We start from the raw sequence: 20649 nt of genomic DNA, 5'->3' as shown, positions 1-20649 counted from the left end.
AACAACACCATAACACAACATAACAACACCACACAACACCATAACAACACCACAACACAACAAAACACAATACCATAACACAACAGCACATCACAATACCACAACAACACCATAACACAACATAACAACACCACACAACACCATAACAACATCCCAACATAACAAAACACAATACCATAACACAACAACACATCACAATACCACAACACGGTAACACACCATAACAACACCACACAACACCATAACAACACCACAACATAACGCAATAACACAACTAAACACAATACCATAACACAACAGCACATCACAATACCACAACAACACCATAACACAACATAACAACACCACACAACACCATAACAACATCCCAACATAACAAAACACAATACCATAACACAACAACACATCACAATACCACAACACGGTAACACACCATAACAACACCACACAACACCATAACAACACCACAACATAACGCAATAACACAACTAAACACAATACCATAACACAACAGCAAATCACAATACCAGAGCAACACCGTAACACAACATAACAACACCACACAACACCACAACATAACTCCATAACATAACAGCACAACACAATATCATAATTCCACAACACCACAACAGCACAACACAACACCATAACAGCACAACAGCACAACACATCAACACAATACCATATAAACACAACAACTTAACAAAACGTCATAACACCACAACAGCACAACACAACACCATAAAAGCACAACAGCACAACACCATAACACATCAACACAACACAAAAACCGTAACACAACACCACAACAGAACAAAATAACAGTACAACACAACACCATAGCACAGCACTTCATAACAGCATGACGACACAACACCATGACAGCACAACACCTTGACAACAAAACAAAACACAATACCACAACACCACAATGACACCACAACATAACACCAAAACACAATACCACAACAGCACACCGCAACGCATCATAACAGCACAACTGCACAACACCATAACAACAAAACATTACAACATAATACCATAACAACACACCATGACTACACAACACCATAACAACACATCAACACAACATCATGTCAACACAACACCTTAAAAGCACAACAGTACAACACAATGACATATGAACAAACCATAATAACACATCAGCACACCATATCAAAACAACACCATAACAACACAATATCAACACAACACCATATCAACACTACTCCATAACAGCACAACACCATATCAACACCACCATGACAACACAACACCATAACAACACAACAGTACAACACAACACCATAACTACACAACAGTCCAACACAATAACATAAGAACAAACCATTATTACACATCAACACAACACCATAACAACACAACATAACACCATACCAACAAAATACCATAAGACAACAGTAAGACACAACACCATAACAACACAACAGTACAACACAACACCATAACAACACAACATGACACCATATCAACACAACGCCATAACAACAAACAACAACACAACAGCACAACACATAACAAAACAACAGTACAACACCATAACAACGCAACACAACACCATTACAGCACAACAATACAACACAACACCATAATACCACAACACAAGAACACAACAGCACAATATAGCATCACATCACCACAACAACAACTCAACAGCACAAAACCACAACAAACAACTCAACAACAATAACAACACAACAGCTTGCTCATTATATCATGACTAATGAACATCAAACTGACAATAAATAATCAATGAAATTAAACACATGTGAATGAACATAATGAACGCAACTGAATTAGATTGAATGTGACTACAACTGCACTGATAGGTGTGTGTGTGTGTGTGTTCAGAGTGTTCCTGTAGTTCTGTGGGTTCTCTCAGCGGTGTGTGTAATCAGCTGACGGGTCAGTGTGTGTGTCGCTCTAATATGGAGGGATTGTCATGCGATCGCTGCGCTGCCGGTTACTGGAACCCCACATCACCCAGCGGATGCCAACCCTGCGGCTGTGACCCTGATAATGCCCGCAGCGCCACCTGTGACCAGGTACATACACACCCACACACACAAACACACACATATAACATGCACACTCACTAATTTACAGGAAAACACACACAAAAACAAACAAACACACACACACACACACACACGGTTCTCACGTGTTTTTGTGGTTTAGCGCACCGGTCAATGTCAATGCCGTCCTGGGAATGGGGGCCGGACTTGCAGTGGTTGCCCTGACAACACATACGGAGATCCTCTGATTGGCTGTAGACGTAAGTATCTAAATGCTATTATTTTAATTGCACATCACTTCTTTTAAAGTCTGACATGTGAATGAGGCAGGACAAATGACGTGATACGTGCGAATGAGGCGGCGTAAATGATGTCATACGTGCGAATGAGGCGGCGTAAATGATGTCATACGTGCGAATGAGGCGGCGTAAATGATGTCATACGTGCGAATGAGGCGGCGTAAATGATGCCATACGAGCGAATGAGGTGCCACAAATGATGTGTTACGCGCGCATGAGGTGGCGCAAATGATGCGATATGAACGAATGAGGCGGTGCGAATGACGCGATACTTGCGAATGAAGTGCCGCAAATGACACGAAATTCTGAATGAGACGGTGCAAATGACGCAATATGCACCAATGATGTGGCACAAATGACACGATACTCGCGAATCTGACAGAGCAAATGATGCGAGACACACGCATGAAGTGGCACAAATGACGCGATACGCACGAATAAGATGGCGCAAATGAGGCAGTGCAAATGACGCGATATGTGTGAATAAGGCAGTGCAAATGACACGATTTGCGCAAATGACGCTATACATGTGAATGAGGCGACGCGAATGACGCTATGGCTGCGAATGAGGCAACGCAAATGACGCGATTCGCACGAATGAAGCGGTGTGAGTTGAGCATTTTGCTCGATTGACACGCTTAGTGCGTGTGTTGCACGTTTCGCTCGAGTTGGAAAATTTGAACTTCACCGGACATTCACGCACCGTAACGAATCAGGAGCTTTCTCTTGTAGGGGCGTGATTATGACCTAGCACCTGTTGTTGATGTCCTGGGGGGAAATCCTCCTGCTGACACCAGACAACAGCTCATCACGCTGGGCTCGGCTCAGTCTAAAGCACCGCTGAAAGCCTCCATCATCCAGCTTCAGTTTCTGGAGGAGTTGATGAACTCACAGAACTGGGTGCACCTCTGAAAGAATGTAGTGAACTTAGACACCGCTCCGAACAAATCAACACTATTTTTCAGCCTTCCTAAAGCACATAAACACAGTTATTCTCTCAATAAAATCCATCTTAACCTTTTAGCAACGAAGCTACAGTCACCAGGCAGACAGAAGCCCCGCCCATGATGCACTTTTACGTCTATTGTGAAGGAGATATGACGTGCGAATGAAGCGAGTAAACTCAAAACGTTCACCTGTCTATTTACGTGTGAATGCACGATATATCTGAGCGTGCCACGGCTGGTGTGAATACGTCATCAGAGTGTGCCTGAATCTCTGCCTCGGCTGCGTCAGATAAACATCACAGTGACAGACATGAAGCAGATCTCACGTAACGTCTGTGAGAAATACTACAGTAAGAACTTTCCCAATGATTATTTGATGTATTTGTTGTGGAGTTAATTCAAGCCTTTCTGCAACGATGAGTCACACACAATGTCAATACGAAAGTTTACGCACACACACAGACTGTTTTTGCACGCAAATGTGACAGGATACATATTAATATCCTGATTATATATAATAATGACTGAATAATGAGCAAACAAAACTCCGCCCCCTACTCAATATTCAGTTTATTATAGAAGCTCATTAGCATACTAAAATTAAAGTCTCAGAAACTTCCTGTTCACACGGACTTTAACACCGACAGTATCTGATATGATGTGATGTGTTGATCAGGGTGTGACTGTGACCAGTTGGGCACTGAGGCGTGTGATAAGCGCACAGGTGTGTGTCGCTGTAAACCGGGTGTCACCGGCCCCCGCTGTGACGCCTGCAGCCGGGGACACTGCGCCAGTTTCCCACAATGCCCTGCATGCCCGTCCTGCTTCTTCAGCATGAGCTCGCAGCTGCAGGATCTGACGGTGGATCTGGAGCGGCTCACTAACCAGCTGCTGTGGTCCGGCGGTCAGCCCACATCCGGCAACACCTCGCGCTGGATCCAAACTCTCCAGCAGACGCTCACACTCATACAGCAGAGCCTGGGGGACACACCGGAGTCAGGACGCACTGTAAATGATGCTCTGCAGAAACTCAACACACTCAGGTAAACACACACACACATACACATAGTCTGGTATATGCTTCACGGTACACACACACACAGAAACACACACTCAAGTACATTCTCTAAGGTACACACACACACACACACTCAGGTACATGCTCTGAGGTAAACACATACACACACCATCACTTAGGCACACACTCAGGTGCAGACACTAACTTTCATAGGCACACACACACACGCTCAGGTACACAAACACTTCGCTATGCACTTCGCTTCGCTATATTAAAAGAATTATATGAGCCAAGTGGCAGCACAGACGAAGAAAACCAAACAGGTCCAATGACAGAGCCCTGAGGAACTCCACAGGATACAGACGCAGTTAATGAAGGAAAAAAAAAATAATAATGAGGAATAAATTAAAATTCTAAATATATTAAAGTCTAAATATTTAAATAAAAAAGGACAAATAAAAGGTTTTCACAATGATTGTGAGTACTAAACAAACTATTTAGGAAATAACAATGTGATATTGTTCTGTGCAGGTCTCAGATGAAGACTTTGAGGGATGATCTGCCTTCACAACCACTGGACCGAGATCTGGAGCGAAGCCTGGACGATCTGGAGAATCTGTTATCGTCTCTGAGACTGGACTTTTTCACCAAGAGACACGGCATTAACGGCGGCGGCGAATCCATCAATGCTAGTGCGTATCAGCTCTTAGCACATAAACATATCCAACATGCAATGCTGGGGTAACCTTTAAAACAAATATATCACAATCTGGAGTCACTTTTAAGAAAAAAATAACTTAATGCAGGGACGCCACTGACTGGTACGAGTCCTATGACAACATTGTGGCGAAAGTGAAGACTGGGGACTGGGAGGCGTAGGCTGGGCGGTATCTGGTTGGTGGTGTTGCAGGTGAAAGTGACGACCAAGGGGTTAAGAGTTGTTGTTGTGGAGAGTTGTGGGTGGTAGGGGGGCTTGGGAGTTGTTGTCGCAGCCAAAAGTGTAGAGCAGGGGGGTTCAGAGTTGTTGTCGTGGACAAAAGTGAAGACTGGGGGTTGGGAATTGTTGTCGTGGACGAAAGTGGAGGGCAGGGGGTTTGAGAGTTATTGTCAGGGGGTTGCTAGTTGTTGTCGCAGACGAAAGTGAAGAACGGGGGGTGTTGGGAGTTGTTGTCGTGTATTAAAGTAGAGCGTGTGGGGGGGTTGGGAGTTGTTGTCGCAGACGAAAGTATAGAATGGTGGGGTTGGGAGATGCCGTGGATAAAAGTAGAGACCGGAAGGCTTGGGAGATGTTGTCGCAGATGAAAGTGGAGAACGTGGTCATTGGGAGACAAAAGTGGTGTGTGTGGGAGGGGGTTGGGAGATGTTGTCACAGATGAAAGTGGAGAACGGGCGGGTTGGGAGTTGTTGTCGCAGACCAAAGTGGGAATCAGGGGGTTGGGAGATGTCGTGGATGAAAGCCGAGAGAGGAAGGCTTGGGAGATGTTGTCTCAGATGAAAGTGGAGCATGGGGGCTTGGGAGTTGTCGCGGACAAAAGTGGAGTGCGTGGGGGGGTTGGGAGACGTTGTTGCTGACGACAGTGGAAACCGGGATGGTTGGGAGATGTCACAGACAAAGTGGAGAGTTGGGGGGGGGGGGGGGGGGGGGGGGGGGTGTTGAGAGTTGTTGCAGACAAAAGTGAAAACTGGGGGTGGGGGGGTTGGGTGGGGGGGGGGGGGGGGGCTGTTGTTATGGACAAAGTAGAAATTTGAAAATTGAAAGAGCGAGGGTGGGTGTTTGATTTGACTCCCTATAGTAACTCTGGGGGTCCCAAAATGGCATGGATCAAACTGTGTTAATTTGTAACAAAGAAATGTAAGTTACGTTTTTTTTTTCTCGCCTGGGCTTACGATTGTAATATATTACTTTTAGTGCTGAGAAAAGATTAAGTAATCGCTTCCAAAATAAAAGTGTTTTGACATAAGACATGTGTGTGATATATATATATATATTTGTTGTGTAAATATTAAAAACAAAACTATATATGTTGCATATATATTCAAATTGATATATAATTTGTATCATATTTATAGCTAAATATAAACAAACATTTTCTCAAATATACGCTTGCATGTGTGTATTTGTATATGCATATATATATATATATATATATATATATATATATTATGTCAAAACAAACTTTAATTTTGGATCCGAGCAATCACTAATCACTGTTTCCATCCATGCCTACACATCAGCACACTCTAACAGTAGCTGATTTAATTCTCAGGTGCTTTCGTCGCCATTCAGAGGTCATTCGATAAGTCGACAGATGCCATCAAGCGAGCAAACGCCACTGAAGATAAGCTGAAGAAATCTGAAGGCATCCGAGAAAATGCATTGAGTGGCTTATACGATGTTCAGCCTGGAAATACCAAAGATCTGGAGAAGCTGAAGAAGGATCTGGCAACCCGGCCCAATCTGACACCCACCGCCGTCAAGGTAATCTTTCCGCAACCGATTTGCGAAAACAAAAAAAAAGTTGATTTTCAGAAGATTAATTGTGTGTTTCTCAGGTGTGTGGTGGTGATCGTGTGGAGCCGTGTACTCCAGAGCGCTGCACAGGGGATATGTGTCCTCCTAATGGAGCGCCCCCATGTGAAGCGGAGGAAAACTGCGCTGGAGCTCTTCCCAATGCAAACAGAGCCTTTCAGGACGCGGATGAAGTGAAGGCTAAACTGCAGGAGCTCAATGATAAAATAACGAAAGCAGCGGCACAGGTAACACACCGAAACAATAATTGTGCTAACACTTTACAATAACAGTACATGACTAACGATGTACTAACATGTAAACTAAACGTCACTTCATTAGGAACTATGATGAACTCCTGTGGTAAAATTGTTCATTCTGATGTCGACAGAACACTTTGTTTTTCAACGTAAACACAAACTAGACCAATAACAGTTACATTCAAGCACAGGAGTTGTTGAGTAGTTAAGAAATAGTTAATGATAATAATGTACCCGTCAAGTAAAGTCATGACAGAAACCAAGAATCCAAGTTGTGCACAAATTAAGCCGCAAAATCAGCCCAGAGTGAATGAAAACATAAGAGTTAAAAAGACGAGACAATGAAGAAAAGTTTAATAGTCAAGGTTATGACAAGAGAACGGTAACTAAACATATTCTCTGACACACAGATACAGGAAGCTGAAGATTCAGCCAATAGGGTGAGACTTTCCACTGACAAACTAGCCAATCAAATCAAGCAGGCGCGAGCCGATGTGGACGGAGACCTGAAGGACACCAAAGACTTCATAAACACTCTGAGGGACTTTCTGTCCGGTGAGTTTCTTGTAAAGCTGCACATACTCTGCATGGTTTAAGTTTTTATGACTTGAAAATAAAAAAATTCTAGATGTTTTAACTAACTAATAGTAACTATGGTAACCAATTAACTTAACTTTTCTGAATTTGATCGTAATGCAAAAAGGTGCATCTTTTGCACCCTGTAACGTTGCTTTAAACCAAAAAGTATTGTGAAAAGTGCTGTACAGACAAACTTCAACTGTTAGTATCAGTATGTTAGTCATACCTGCCAATACCCCCGTATTTCAGACCCATCTCCCGCACCCTCCCATTTTGTTGTGCTCCATTCACACTGGGCGTCAGCATCAATGCCTCCCATTCACTTTGAATAGGTGGCATCAGTCATTCCTGAACTGCATTGTGGATCTGTAGGCACCAATTCAGTGGCGCTGCTCGCTGCATTCATTCATTCATTCATTCATTCATTCATTCATTTTCTTGTCGGCTTAGTCCTTTATTAATCCGGGGCCGCCAACTTATCCAGCAAGTTTTTACGTAGCGGATGCCCTTCCAGCCACAACCCATCTCTGGGAAACATCCACACACACATTCACACACACACTCATACCCTAAGGACAATTTAGCCTAGACATTTCACCTGTACCACATGTCTTTGGACTCTGGAGGAAACCGGAGCACCCAGAGGAAACCCACACGAAGGAAGGGAGAACATGCAAACTCCCCACAGAAACGCCAACTGAGCCGAGGTTCGAACCAGCGACCCAGCTGGTGAGTTCTGTGAGGCGACAGCACTACCTACTGCGCCACTGCCTCGCCCGCTGCTCGCTGCAGAAGTTGGGTAATTCTTTTCAAGCACCAATAGAAGCATCAGCCAATCAGATCGCTTTAAGCAAATACCCCAGCTCAGACAGTAGCTGATTTTTGACTAATTTCATTGGCGGATGACCTGATGCATCAGCCTTCTGCAGACACGCCTTCGGTCAAGCGTAGACTATGAAGCTTCGTGTGAATGCACAGTTATTTCTCCTGGAAAAATCCGCCCTCAGTCCTCAGCTTTTTGGTTCAGTCTGTAACACCTCCTGGTCGGAAACTTTGATATAGTATCCGATCCCTGACCCCGGTCCATTGTGCAGTTACTAACCCATATCTCAACTGTGTTATTTAGACAAACACACACTGCCACCCCCTTCCCGGATTTTCCGAGACAAATGTTGGGCAGGTATGATGTTAGTCTGATGGTACGTGCACACTAGACGTGGATGAAGTGTCAAGCGTAAGTGATTTACATGTTAAGTCAATGCAAAAATACGAACAGACATCATGTGGCGTGAATTGAGGATTTTGCATGTTTGACGAACCACTCGAGCTTTAGCAAACATTCCGCCGTGTTAACCAATCAGAAGCTTGCTCTCGTAGGGGTGTGATTATGACGTAGCAACCGGTTGTTGGTGCCCCGATGGGAAATCCTCTTGCCAACAACAGACAACTGGCCTTGGATCAGTCTGAAGCACCGCTGAAAGCCTCCATCATACAGGTTCAGTTTCTGGAGGAGTTGATGAATGGATCTAGTGTACTCTGACACGGCACCGAACAAATATACGCTGTTTTTCAGCCTTACTAAAGCACATAAACACAGCTACTCTCTCAATAAAATCCATGTTTGCCATTTAGCAACAAAGCTAGAGTCACCGGGCAGACTATAGCTCTGTCCATGACATGAATCTGCAACTATTGATGCGCAAATTAAGCAAATTTGATGCGCAAATTAAGCCAATATGATGCGCAAATTAAGCTAATTTGATGGGCTAATTAAGCGAATTTGAAGCCTTAATGAAGCGAATTTGATGTGCAATTTAAGCAAATTTGATGGGCTAATTAAGCGAATATGATTTTTTCTCATGGAATCTTCTGACCAATCATATGCAATGGTCTCAAACTCAACTCCTGGAGGGCCGCAGCTCAAGCTGCTAGTTTATTTCCAACCACCTCCAACTCACACCGGCTTAATAGTCTCTAGTAGTCTTGAACTTTAGTCTTGAACTTGTAGTCTTTGATTAGTTGGATCAGCTGTGTTTGATTAGGGTTGAAGCAAAACTGTGCAGAGCTGTGGCCCTCCAGGAATCCAGTTTGAGACCTATGCTCTAGTATGACATGCCCCGCCCCCTTCTTCTCGTTGGCTGCTCACTTGATGCACTTGAGCTCAACCACTCCCACTGACAGAGCTATGAAAAACAACACTATTGTCCCGCCCCTCTTTATGTTTCAGTTGAGATTACATCAAATATCGAATAAAAAAGGCACATTTCAAAGCACGTCACCTTTAAATTGAGGTTGTTCGTTGTTCGTTTTGTATTCAGACCCTCAGTCAGACCCGGATCAGGTGCAGCGTGTGTGTGACGGCGTTCTGGAGGCTCAGTTTCCCGCCAGTGTGGAGAATCTGAAGAAGAAGCTGAAGGAGATTCAGGATGCGATGAAGTCTGTTCCTGATAGCAGTGGAGCTCTGGAGGATAGCAGAGCACAGCTGGAGGAGGCTAAACAACTCCTGAAGAGAGCTATAAACACACGGTAACAACACACAGTACTGTAAACATACACACAATAACACAAATCTACTCATGGTTCCGCAAAACTCACACGGCAACACAAACATACACGGCTGATGCATATTAATGCAAACTAGCTAACATTGCTTGAACGTTTCCGTCTGCAGTGACGCAGCGTTTGGCATCCAGCAGGACGCGGAGAGCATTCTGAAGACCATGGACGAAAACGAGAACATTTTGGACGACCTGAAGGACAAAATCAATCAAAGCGGAACCATTGCGGAAAACGTCAAGAAGGACATTCAGCAGGTCATAACCATTCACAAAACTCCATACCATTATTAAAAAAACAATATTACACGGCTGTCTGGAATATTCGATTCTGATTAGTCAGTTGCGACATTCCAAGGTATGTTATTCCCTGATAACAACTCATTAAACTAATAACACAGGCTCATCCAGGGACTTCAAATCATCTTGATTGTCAATGAATATGTTCATATATATATATATGCTGGTCTCTAACGCCACTGCTGTTTGGCGCCATCTAGTGTCTGAATAATGCGCAGGTTAGTGTATACTCCATCAGCTGTTTTAGTGTTTGTCAGCTGTGTGTTTTTGACTGTTTGGCGCCATCTAGTGTCTGAATAATGCGCAGGTTAGTGTATACTCCATCAGCTGTTTTAGTGTTTGTCAGCTGTGTGTTTTTGACTGTTTGGCGCCATCTAGTGTCTGAATAACGCGCAGGATAGTGTATACTCCATCAGCTGTTTTCGACTGTTTAGCACCATCTAGTGTTTGAATAATGCGTAGGTTAGTGTATAGGTTGGGCAGGTATGCAAATCTGATGCGCAAATAAAGCAAATCTGATGCGCAAATTAAGCAAATCTGATACGCAAATTAAGCAAATTTGAAGCGCAAATTTAGCAAATCTGATGCCCGAATTAAGCAAATCTGATGCGCAAATTAAGCAAATTTGATTCGCAAATTAAGCAAATTTGATGCGCAAATAAAGCAAATCTGATGCAAATTAAGCAAATTAGATGCGCAAATTAAGCAAATCTGATGCGCAAATTAAGCAAATTTGATGCGTGAATGAAGTGAATTTGATGCGCGAATTAAGCAATTCTGATGTGCAAAATAAGCAAATTTGATGCACAAATAAAGCGAATCTTTTGCACAAATTAAGCAAATCTGATGCACAAATTAAGCAAACGTAAATTAAGCAAATCTGATGCGCAAATTAAGCAAATCTGATACGCAAATTAAACAAATTAGATGCGCGAATTAAGCAAATCTGATGCGCAAATTAAGCAAATCTGATACACAAATTAAGCAAACTTGATGCGCGAATTAAGCAAATCTGATGTGCAAATTAAGCAAATGTGATGCACAAAGCAAATCTGATACGCAAATTAAGCAAATTTGATGCGTGAATGAAGTGAATTTGATGCGCGAATTAAGCAATTCTGATGTGCAAAATAAGCAAATTTGATGCACAAATTAAGCAAATCTGATGCGCAAATTAAGCAAACGTAAATTAAGCAAATCTGATACGCAAATTAAGCAAACTTGATGCGCGAATTAAGCAAATCTGATACGCAAATTAAGCAAATTCGATGCGCGAATTAAGCAAATCTGATGGACGAATTAAACAAATCTGATGCGCAAATTAAGCAAATTTGATACACGAATTAAGCAATTCTGATGCGCAAATTAAGCAAATCTGATGCAAATTAACCAAATCTGATGCGCAAATTAAGCAAATTTGATGCAAATTAAGCAGATTTGATGCACAAATTAAGCAAATGTGATGCACAAAGGAAATCTGATACGCAAATTAGAAGGGCAAATTAGATGCGCAAATTAAGCTAATCTGATGCGCAAATTAAGCAAAATCTGATGCGCAAATTAGGCAAAATCTGATGCGCAAATTAGGCAAATTTGATGCACAAATTAAATGAATTTGATGTGTGAATAAAAAAACAAATCCGATGCGCAAATTAAGCAAATTTAATGGGCTAATAAAGCGAATTTGAAGCCTGAATGAAGCGAATTTGATGTGCAAATTAAGCAAATTTGTTTACTCCATCAGCTGTTTTTGTTTCTGTCAGCTTTGCGTTTAAATATTTTGTAGCAAATATCAGTGTTATAAACAGGATAAAGTACATCCAGGAGGCTATTATCGTAGAATAAAGCCCAAACGGTTTATCGTCAGCCTGACGCAAAATGTAGTTCTGTTGTCTAAGACTGAAGGGCTTATTCTGAGAAAACAACCAGGAGAGGGGGCGTGTGGGGGTTGCATGATGTAGATGAACAGCAGGGTGAGGTGTGGGGTGGAGTATGAGTTTGCATGTTAGCAAAAAACTAAAAAACTTACTGTAAAGTAAACACAATAGAAAGTTCTCCAAAATCGCTTCCAAAGCTTACGATTATATTTCAAATTCGGAATCACCATTAAAATTAAACAACAACTGTCTCTTTAGTTTATTTTTAAATGTTTGAATTACACAAAATCTGCAGAAACTCACGCCTGGTCCAAGCCCCTCAGTCTATATCAATTGCTGATTGGCTCCTGTGCTAGTAGGCGGGACTTTGCCACATTGACCATTACACTTCTCCAAAACTATAGGAGTGACCCGTCTTGTGTATTCTCTAGTCTTTGACTCTGGGCAGTGCCCCCTACAGGCATACGTGTATATTGTCGTTTTGTTTGACGGAGCAGTGTTATTAGTTTAATGAGTTGTTATCAGGCAATAACATACCTCGGAACATTCCAACTGACCAATCAGAGTGAAGTATACAGAGCAGCCGTGTAATAATCTGCAATAAAACACGCCTGGATGTACTTTATCCCTTACTTAATAACCAAACAATGGCACTCACTTGTTTGTTTCAGATTGAGGATGCTCTGACTCCCGCAGAGCAGGGGATTGTGGGTATCCCAGAGCTGCTGGATGAGATGCGCCCCCTGCTGGACTCACTCAAAACAGACTTGCCAACAGGAAAAACGCTCGCAAACGATGCTCAAAAACAGGCGAATTTAGCTCAAGACGAGGCCGACCGCGCCGCAGAGGTACTGAAACACACCCAACACTCACACATGATCATCAGCAGTGGTTTATTTACTAAACTAACACCCGACTGCAGGATCTGGAGGAGCTGAAGCAGGCGCTGGAGCAGATGAAGCTGGCGGCGGCTGAAAACACTCAAGCTGGAGAAGATTCAGTGCGTCTGCTGAACCTGCAGAAGGAGGCGGAGTCTCTGATGACGGACACTTCTGACATCATCAAGGCACTGAAAGGTACCGCCCACTGCACATCCCATAATCGTCACTTTTTTCTCTTCGAGTTTTGTCTTATTTAAATTCTATTCTCTCTTTTTGATTAGAACGTTTTGCTGATTTTCTTATACACAAAACTGCAGTGCACAGCCCTTACAGAGCGCTGTCATACAACAAACAAACTGAAGAAAATCAAACTGTGAATCTAACTAATCACAATAATCACACTCTGATCGCCATGGTAACCGCTGACTGCTTGTGTTTGTCAGATAAAGAGGTGTCGATACAGCAGAGAGCGGCAGACATCGAGGGGAACAGCACGCGTCTGCTCGGGCTGGACGCTCAGGTGGAGAAGCTCCGAGACGACATTCGCAATAAAGTCACCAGACTGAACATGTGCCAGGGCTGAGGGGAAAACCACACACACTCAACAACACACACTCAACACAGCAAAAATACTACTATAGTAATTTATAGTAAACACTGGTGTTTTTGAACCGTACTATAGACAAAATACTTGTATTAATGCGATGCGGTGATTCTACAGTTGCTATGGTGACACAACAACTATAGTGATTGTTCTGTTGTGGTTCGATAGTTGCTATAGTAACACACACAACAACTATAGTACTTGATCTGTTGTGGTGATTCTACAGTTGCTATGGTAACAACACCAATAGTGATTGTTTTATTGTGGCGATTCTATAGTTGCTATGGTAACACAACAATAGTGATTATTCTGTTGTGGTGATTCTATAGTTGCTATGGTAACACAACAATAGTGATTATTCTGTTGTGGTGATTCTATAGTTGCTATGGTAACACAACAATAGTGATTATTCTGTTGTGGTGATTCTATAGTTGCTATGGTAACACAACTACTATAGTGATTGTTCTGTTGTGATTCGATAGTTGCTATAGTAACGCACAAAACAACTATCGTTCTTGATCTGCTGTGGTGGTTTTACAGTTGTTATGGTAACATAAAAAGTATAGTAAAGCTGTGGTCAAAGTTTGAGCACGCAAAAGTTGCACAGCTCTGCGAAGAGGGGCGGGATTAAACAAGATGATTAGACATTTAAAAAAGCGAGCGAGGTCATGTGTTGATCCTTGATTGGTCTCACGCAGTCAAGTGATGCGATTTCGCAGGTCAGAGTTCACCAAGTTTGAACTTACTGACGCAGCAATCAGCGAAACCTGCCGCATGGTCTTGCGTTTCCGGTGTGACGCATTCACGTATGAATGGAAGTCTATGGGCAGAAAAGCCCAGTGTGACCGCAGCTTAATTCATCTGATGATAGTTCTATAATTGCTATGGTAACACACACAACAACTATAGTACTTCATCTGTTGTGGTGATTATATAGTTGCTATGGTAACACAACAGCTATCGTAATTGATCTGTTTTGGCGATTCTACAGTTGCTATGGTAACACAACTACTATAGTATTTGATCTGTTATGGCGATTCTACAGTTGCTATGGTAACAGAACAACTGTATAAATATACACAAATGAGGCAATACTTTAGTTTTCTACAATAATAAAATCTATTATACTACACTACACCACAGTTTACTGAAGTAAAAATTAAAGTAAACTACAGTATTTATTAGAGTTTATCAGTTGACTATAGTCAGCACTACAGTATGCTGCAGCATTCATTAACAGTTAGTAAACATTACAGTACATACTGTATGATACACTTTACTGTAGGATGGTTCAAAAACACTAGTATTTACCATACAATATTATGGAGTTTTTACATGTGGATACACAGAAATGATGATAATAAAGTGTGTGAACGAGGACTGAGTGTGTGATATGAAGAGGTCTGTGGAATATTAACACACAACACTGTTAATACACTGTTGTACACTGCTTTCTGAAATGTGCTGTCATCAATAAAGCTTTTACAACCTGACCATAACTGAAATGCTCTGATGAAATCAAATAGAACTGCTTAAATCAAAATGAAATACTACAATTACTGAAAGCAAAACTGAAATACGGAAAATTATTATTCATTTAAAAGCTAAAAAAGAAATTAATTACAGTTAAATATGAACAAAGTCAATTCCCGAATATTATTAAATACTGTAAAATGACAGAAATAAAATGAAAGTAGCATTAAATTAACATTTTTAAAATAATGCACATTGTGAAACAAACATTTAAAAATAATTCCAGATATAAACTTACTAAAATAAAATCAAAATAAAGTGATAAATAAAAAAATAGACTAAAAAGTGGATATATAATAAAATAAATATAAAGAAAAATATAACAAAACTGACAAAATACCAAAATTAAAAGGAAAACTGGACATTTCAAAGCTCTCTCTAAACAAAAATACTCGAATATGAACTCAATTTATAGACTTCAATTAAACAAACAACAACAAAAATGTATTTTTACAGCCAAATTAATTAATTAATTTAATTAATTAATGAGCAAGAATTACATTTCTACTCATTAAATTAGATCATTTCATTAATTTTCCTTCAGCTTAGTCTCTTATTTATCAGGGGTTGCCACAGTGGAATGAACCGCCAACTATTCCAGCATATGTTTTACACAGCGAATGCTCTTCCAGCTGCAACTCATTCACACACACACACTCACAAACTATGGCCAGTTTCATCAATTCCCCTATAGCGCATGTGTTTCCCACAGGAAACCCACGCCAACACGGGGAGAACATGCAAACTCCACACACTGACCCACCCGGGACTTGAACCAGCAACCTTCTTGCTGTGAGACCACAGTGCTAATCACCGAGCCACCGTGATGAAGTATTAAGTCCAACTAGTAAAGCACATGAGCTCTGCAGGCTGGTGTGTAAATACTTTTATTGAAATGTGTTTAATACAGACACACATTAGCGTTTGTTTACATCAGCGCTCTGTGATACACACATTATAAATCCCTAAACCAGCGGTCAGCTGATCTCCAAATCTGCAGATACAAAAGATAAATACAGAGAGCAGCTCCTCCAATATGAGCGATAAATACGAAAATAATCTTCTTTAAACACAGTCCTCCGGCTCCTCTCAGGAATAAAACCCCGCAGCCGTTCTCAATAATACAGTGGCACATGTGATCCGCCTTCCCATGATGCTCGGCGACTGCTGGATGTGGAAAAAACAGACGGAGGATGAGAATGATCGGCCTGATCCTGAATTCCTCTGGATGTGAGACGCAGACGCAGTGTGAGATTGGCACTCAGTCACAGCCGTGAGAGAAACACACACCTGAGAGACGGAGAACACACACACACAGACGCGTGTCACACTTTTACTTTCACTTTCACTTTTAAAGATGATCAAAAAACTCCCACACCCACCTCATCTGACTGACAGCTGTCAATCACAGCTCAGAGCATTACATCACACTGCAAACTCCGGTCTGCATAGAAAGGCCCCGCCCATCTGTCACTCTGTCCGACCTGAAGCACACACACACACACACACACACACGGGTTTTAGAGATTAAAAGCTGAAATATAACAATAAACTGTTTAAAAGCATTACACATGGCAATGTAACTGCAAGAATCACTTACAAATTGACTCACTGAATCAATTCTGATTACTTGTCTATTCAAATTGACTCGTGAATCAATTCACAGACTCAAAATTTATGAACTGATTTAATGTTTTTATCAACTGAATTCATTAAACATAAACACAGATTTGATTCACTTTCTTGTAAAAGTTGACTCACTGAAATCAAACTAAGAGTTACATTTTTGAATCAACTCTTTGAATTGATTAAATGAAATGGACAACTGAATGAATACAGAATCAATTTGGCGGTTCATAGAAGTTGATTCATCAAACTAACTGAATTAAATTGCTGAATCAACTCTTTGATTTCATTAATTGAACTCAAACACAGAATCGATTCACTGAATCACTAAAGTTGATTGACTGAATCAAACGAAGTAACAGAGTTAAACTTTTGATTCAACTCTGAATTCATTTTTTGAAATGGGCAACTGAATGAACTGAATACAAACAGAATCAATTCACTGATTCATAAAAGTTGATTTACTTAAACGAATTAACTGAATGAAGTTTGAGGGAACGGAATGAATTGAACTCAAACACAGAATCGATTCACCGAATCAAACTAACAGTTAAATATTTGAATCAACTCTTTGAACTCATTAACTGAAATGGATAACTGAATGGACTGAACTTAAACAGAATCAATTTACTGATTCATAAAAGTTGATTCACTGAATCAAACTAACTGAACTCAATTGCTGAATCAACTCTTAGATTTTCTTAATTAAACCTTAAAACACAGAATCGATTCACTGACTCACTAAAGTTGATTCACTGAATCAAACAAAGTAACAGAGTTACATTTTTGATGCGCCTGAATGAAATAAACTCAAATAGAATCAATTCACTGATTCATAAATGTTGATTTACTGAATCGAAGTTAGTAACTGATTTAAACTTGATTCAACTCTATGAATTCATTTTTTAAATGGGCAACTGAATGAATTTAAGTTAAACAGAATCAAAACACCGACTCATAAATGTTGATTTACTTAAACAAATGAACTGAATTACATTTTTGAATCAAATCTTTTAATTCACTGACTGGAAAAGGGAACTGAATGAACTGAACTCAAACACAGAATCGATTCACTGATTCATAAAAGTTGATTCACTGAATAAAACTGAACCCCAATGTTTCAATAATCAATGCTAGTAATCATTGATTAAAGTAATCATTAAAGAATCATAAAACCAGACAGAGATGAACAAGCTAAATGAATCAAATTGTTTCAGTACACTAAATAAAACAAACATTTCATCAGCAAACTGGAATGTGGAGCTTTTATACTTGAAACTGAAAGTATTCTATATTTTATACAACATTTAATGTATTTTATTTCAGATCAGGCTCATTATACTTTTCTAATAATTAAACAAAAATGGTTTTATGATTTTAATTTCACAAACGGATGTTGAAAACATTAAATAGTTTGGTCTAAAAATGCCAGAATGCACTGCAACATGTTGAAAATGGAGCAGGCTAACTAAAGCATGATATTAAATAGAAATACAGGTAATAATGAAAGTGTTTAGCATCGTGTTGTACCTGCTAGCAGCACAGGGCAGGTCAGATTCGGAGTGATATGCATGTTGACCCGTCTCGCAGATCACCAGCGCGTGCATCGGCTCACTATTACAGGCCTTGAGCGGGCCACGCCCCCTGACATCAGCATGAGGTGCCAGGGACATGTGACTGCAGGACGGGTTCCCATTGGTGTCCAACAGGTCAGGGGGTGGACCGGGGGCGGAGACGTCCAGCACCTGTATAAGCGGTGTGGGGGCTGGCGGGGCGGGGTCAGTGTGGCTCTGCTGCAGACGGCGCATGTGACTGACTGCCACTGATGCATTGATGGCACGCTGAAAACACACACACACACACACACACCAATCCTTTAATTAAAGTAGTAACAAATTACATAAGATCTGGATTACATGATCAGTTACCAAAATCAAGTACTTGTAACTGAGGGGTGACCTTGAAGTCAAAAATGACATCAAAAAGCATGCAAAAAATACTAAAGTCAAACTGATTAAAATAAAACACATAGAAAATGCTCATCTAAAAAAATGCTAATGCTAATGTCAAATTTAAAATGTAGAAAATGCTAACTTAAAAAAACGCTAATGACAAACGTAAAAAAATGCTGCTTTATTGCGTTACAATAAAAGTAATCTAAATGTAATCCAAAAGTAGTCTCATTACACTACCATAAAAGTAATCTAAATGTAATCTAAAAGTACTCAGATTACACTACCATAAAAGTAATCTAAATGTAATCCAAAGTAGCCTGACTACACTACCATTAAACAAACTAAATGTAATCCAAAAGTAGTCAGATTACGCTACCATAAAAGTAATCTAAATGTAATATAAAAGTAGTCAGACTACACTACCATAAAAGTAATCTAAATGTAACCCAAAAGTAGTCAGACTACACTAACATAAATTTTATCTAAATGTAATCCAAAAGTAGTCTGATTACGCTACCATAAAAGAAATCTAAATGTAATCCAAAAGTAGTCAGATTACACTAACAAAAAGTAATCTAAATGTAATCTAAAAGTAGTTAGACTACACTAACATAATAGTAATCTAAATGTAATCCAAAAGTAGTCAGATTACACTACCATAAAAGTAATCTAAATGTAATCCAAAAGTAGTCAGACTACACTACCATAAAAGTAATCTAAATGTAACCCAAAAGTAGTCAGACTACACTAACATAAATTTTATCTAAATGTAATCCAAAAGTAGTCTGATTACGCTACCATAAAAGAAATCTAAATGTAATCCAAAAGTAGTCAGATTACACTAACAAAAAGTAATCTAAATGTAATCTAAAAGTAGTTAGACTACACTAACATAATAGTAATCTAAATGTAATCCAAAAGTAGTCAGATTACACTACCATAAAAGTAATCTAAATGTAATCCAAAAGTAGTCAGATTACACTAACAAAAAGTAATCTAAATGTAATCTAAAAGTAGTTAGACTACACTAACATAATAGTAATCTAAATGTAATCCAAAAGTAGTCAGATTACACTACCATAATAGTAATCTAAATGTAATCCAAAAGTAGTCAGATTATGTTACCATAAAAGTAATCTAAATGTAATCCAAAGGTAATCAGATTACATGACCCTAAATATGTAATATACGAGATTACATTACAGACTGCTCATTCTGTTGTAAATTGTAATCAGTAACTGTAATCCATCATCTTTCTCACCTTCCACTTGGATTTGGCAAAGTTCTTCTGTATCTGCTCACAGACGGAGTGAATGATGTTGTCGTTGTGCGCCGTGTCTCCAATAATCCTGAAGAGAGAAAACAAAGTCGATACAGAAAATCAACTAAACTGATTTAGCAATCTGCAAGCATATTTACATGCTTAAATGCATATTTTCAGTATTTATACTTAATTATGTTTTTATATTGATCATTTATATCCCTACTATAGAAATCAACGGCTAATGATGGATCATCGGCTAACCGAGAATGTATGTGTGTTCAGTGCTCGTGTCTCACCATGGATGACTGAGCGCTTGTTCAGTGGTGTAGCGTTTGCTGGGGTTTTTCTCCAACATGTGCCTGATAAAGTCTTTCGCTGTAAATAAAATTCACAAAACAGTTTAGAA

The 20649-nt window shown here is 40.2% G+C and overlaps 2 protein-coding genes across 14 annotated transcripts in view; one reads left to right on the top strand and one right to left on the bottom strand.

The window, feature by feature from the left end:
• lamb3 (laminin subunit beta 3) overlaps positions 1–15358 on the top strand; it is a 28323-nt gene extending 12965 nt beyond the window's left edge. Inside the window, exons 11-22 of one of the 2 annotated variants that reach the window (XM_087303359.1) lie at positions 1873–2066; positions 2200–2296; positions 3959–4325; positions 4832–4992; positions 6568–6779; positions 6854–7057; positions 7480–7624; positions 9967–10174; positions 10320–10461; positions 13052–13228; positions 13303–13456; positions 13705–15358. In XM_087303359.1, coding sequence (XP_087159485.1) covers positions 1873–2066; positions 2200–2296; positions 3959–4325; positions 4832–4992; positions 6568–6779; positions 6854–7057; positions 7480–7624; positions 9967–10174; positions 10320–10461; positions 13052–13228; positions 13303–13456; positions 13705–13844 — 2201 coding nt within the window. In that variant the 3' untranslated portion in view covers positions 13845–15358. Of the gene's footprint in view, positions 1–1872; positions 2067–2199; positions 2464–2554; positions 4326–4831; positions 4993–6567; positions 6780–6853; positions 7058–7479; positions 7625–9966; positions 10175–10319; positions 10462–13051; positions 13229–13302; positions 13457–13704 lie in introns of those variants that run through there. The other variant, XM_087303360.1, reaches the window with a different exon arrangement.
• A 911-nt stretch (positions 15359–16269) lies between these two features.
• camk1ga (calcium/calmodulin-dependent protein kinase IGa) overlaps positions 16270–20649 on the bottom strand; it is a 28396-nt gene continuing 24016 nt past the window's right edge. For 10 of the 12 annotated variants that reach the window (XM_087302400.1, XM_087302399.1, XM_087302401.1 and 7 more), the window contains 5 exon segments: positions 20540–20618; positions 20241–20328; positions 18555–18865; positions 16781–16882; positions 16270–16688 (listed from right to left, as the gene is read on the bottom strand). In XM_087302400.1, the coding sequence (XP_087158526.1) occupies positions 16819–16882; positions 18555–18865; positions 20241–20328; positions 20540–20618 (542 nt within the window). In that variant the 3' untranslated portion in view covers positions 16270–16688; positions 16781–16818. 12 annotated transcript variants of the gene reach the window in all.

The sequence above is a fragment of the Danio rerio genome, chromosome 22 (assembly GCF_052040795.2).
Source record: "Danio rerio strain M-AB ecotype USA chromosome 22, GRCz13ab, whole genome shotgun sequence".
Taxonomy (NCBI): Eukaryota; Metazoa; Chordata; class Actinopteri; order Cypriniformes; family Danionidae; genus Danio; species Danio rerio.
The sequence above is the reverse complement of the archived record's forward strand: the minus strand, read 5'-3'. Positions and strand labels throughout refer to the sequence as shown.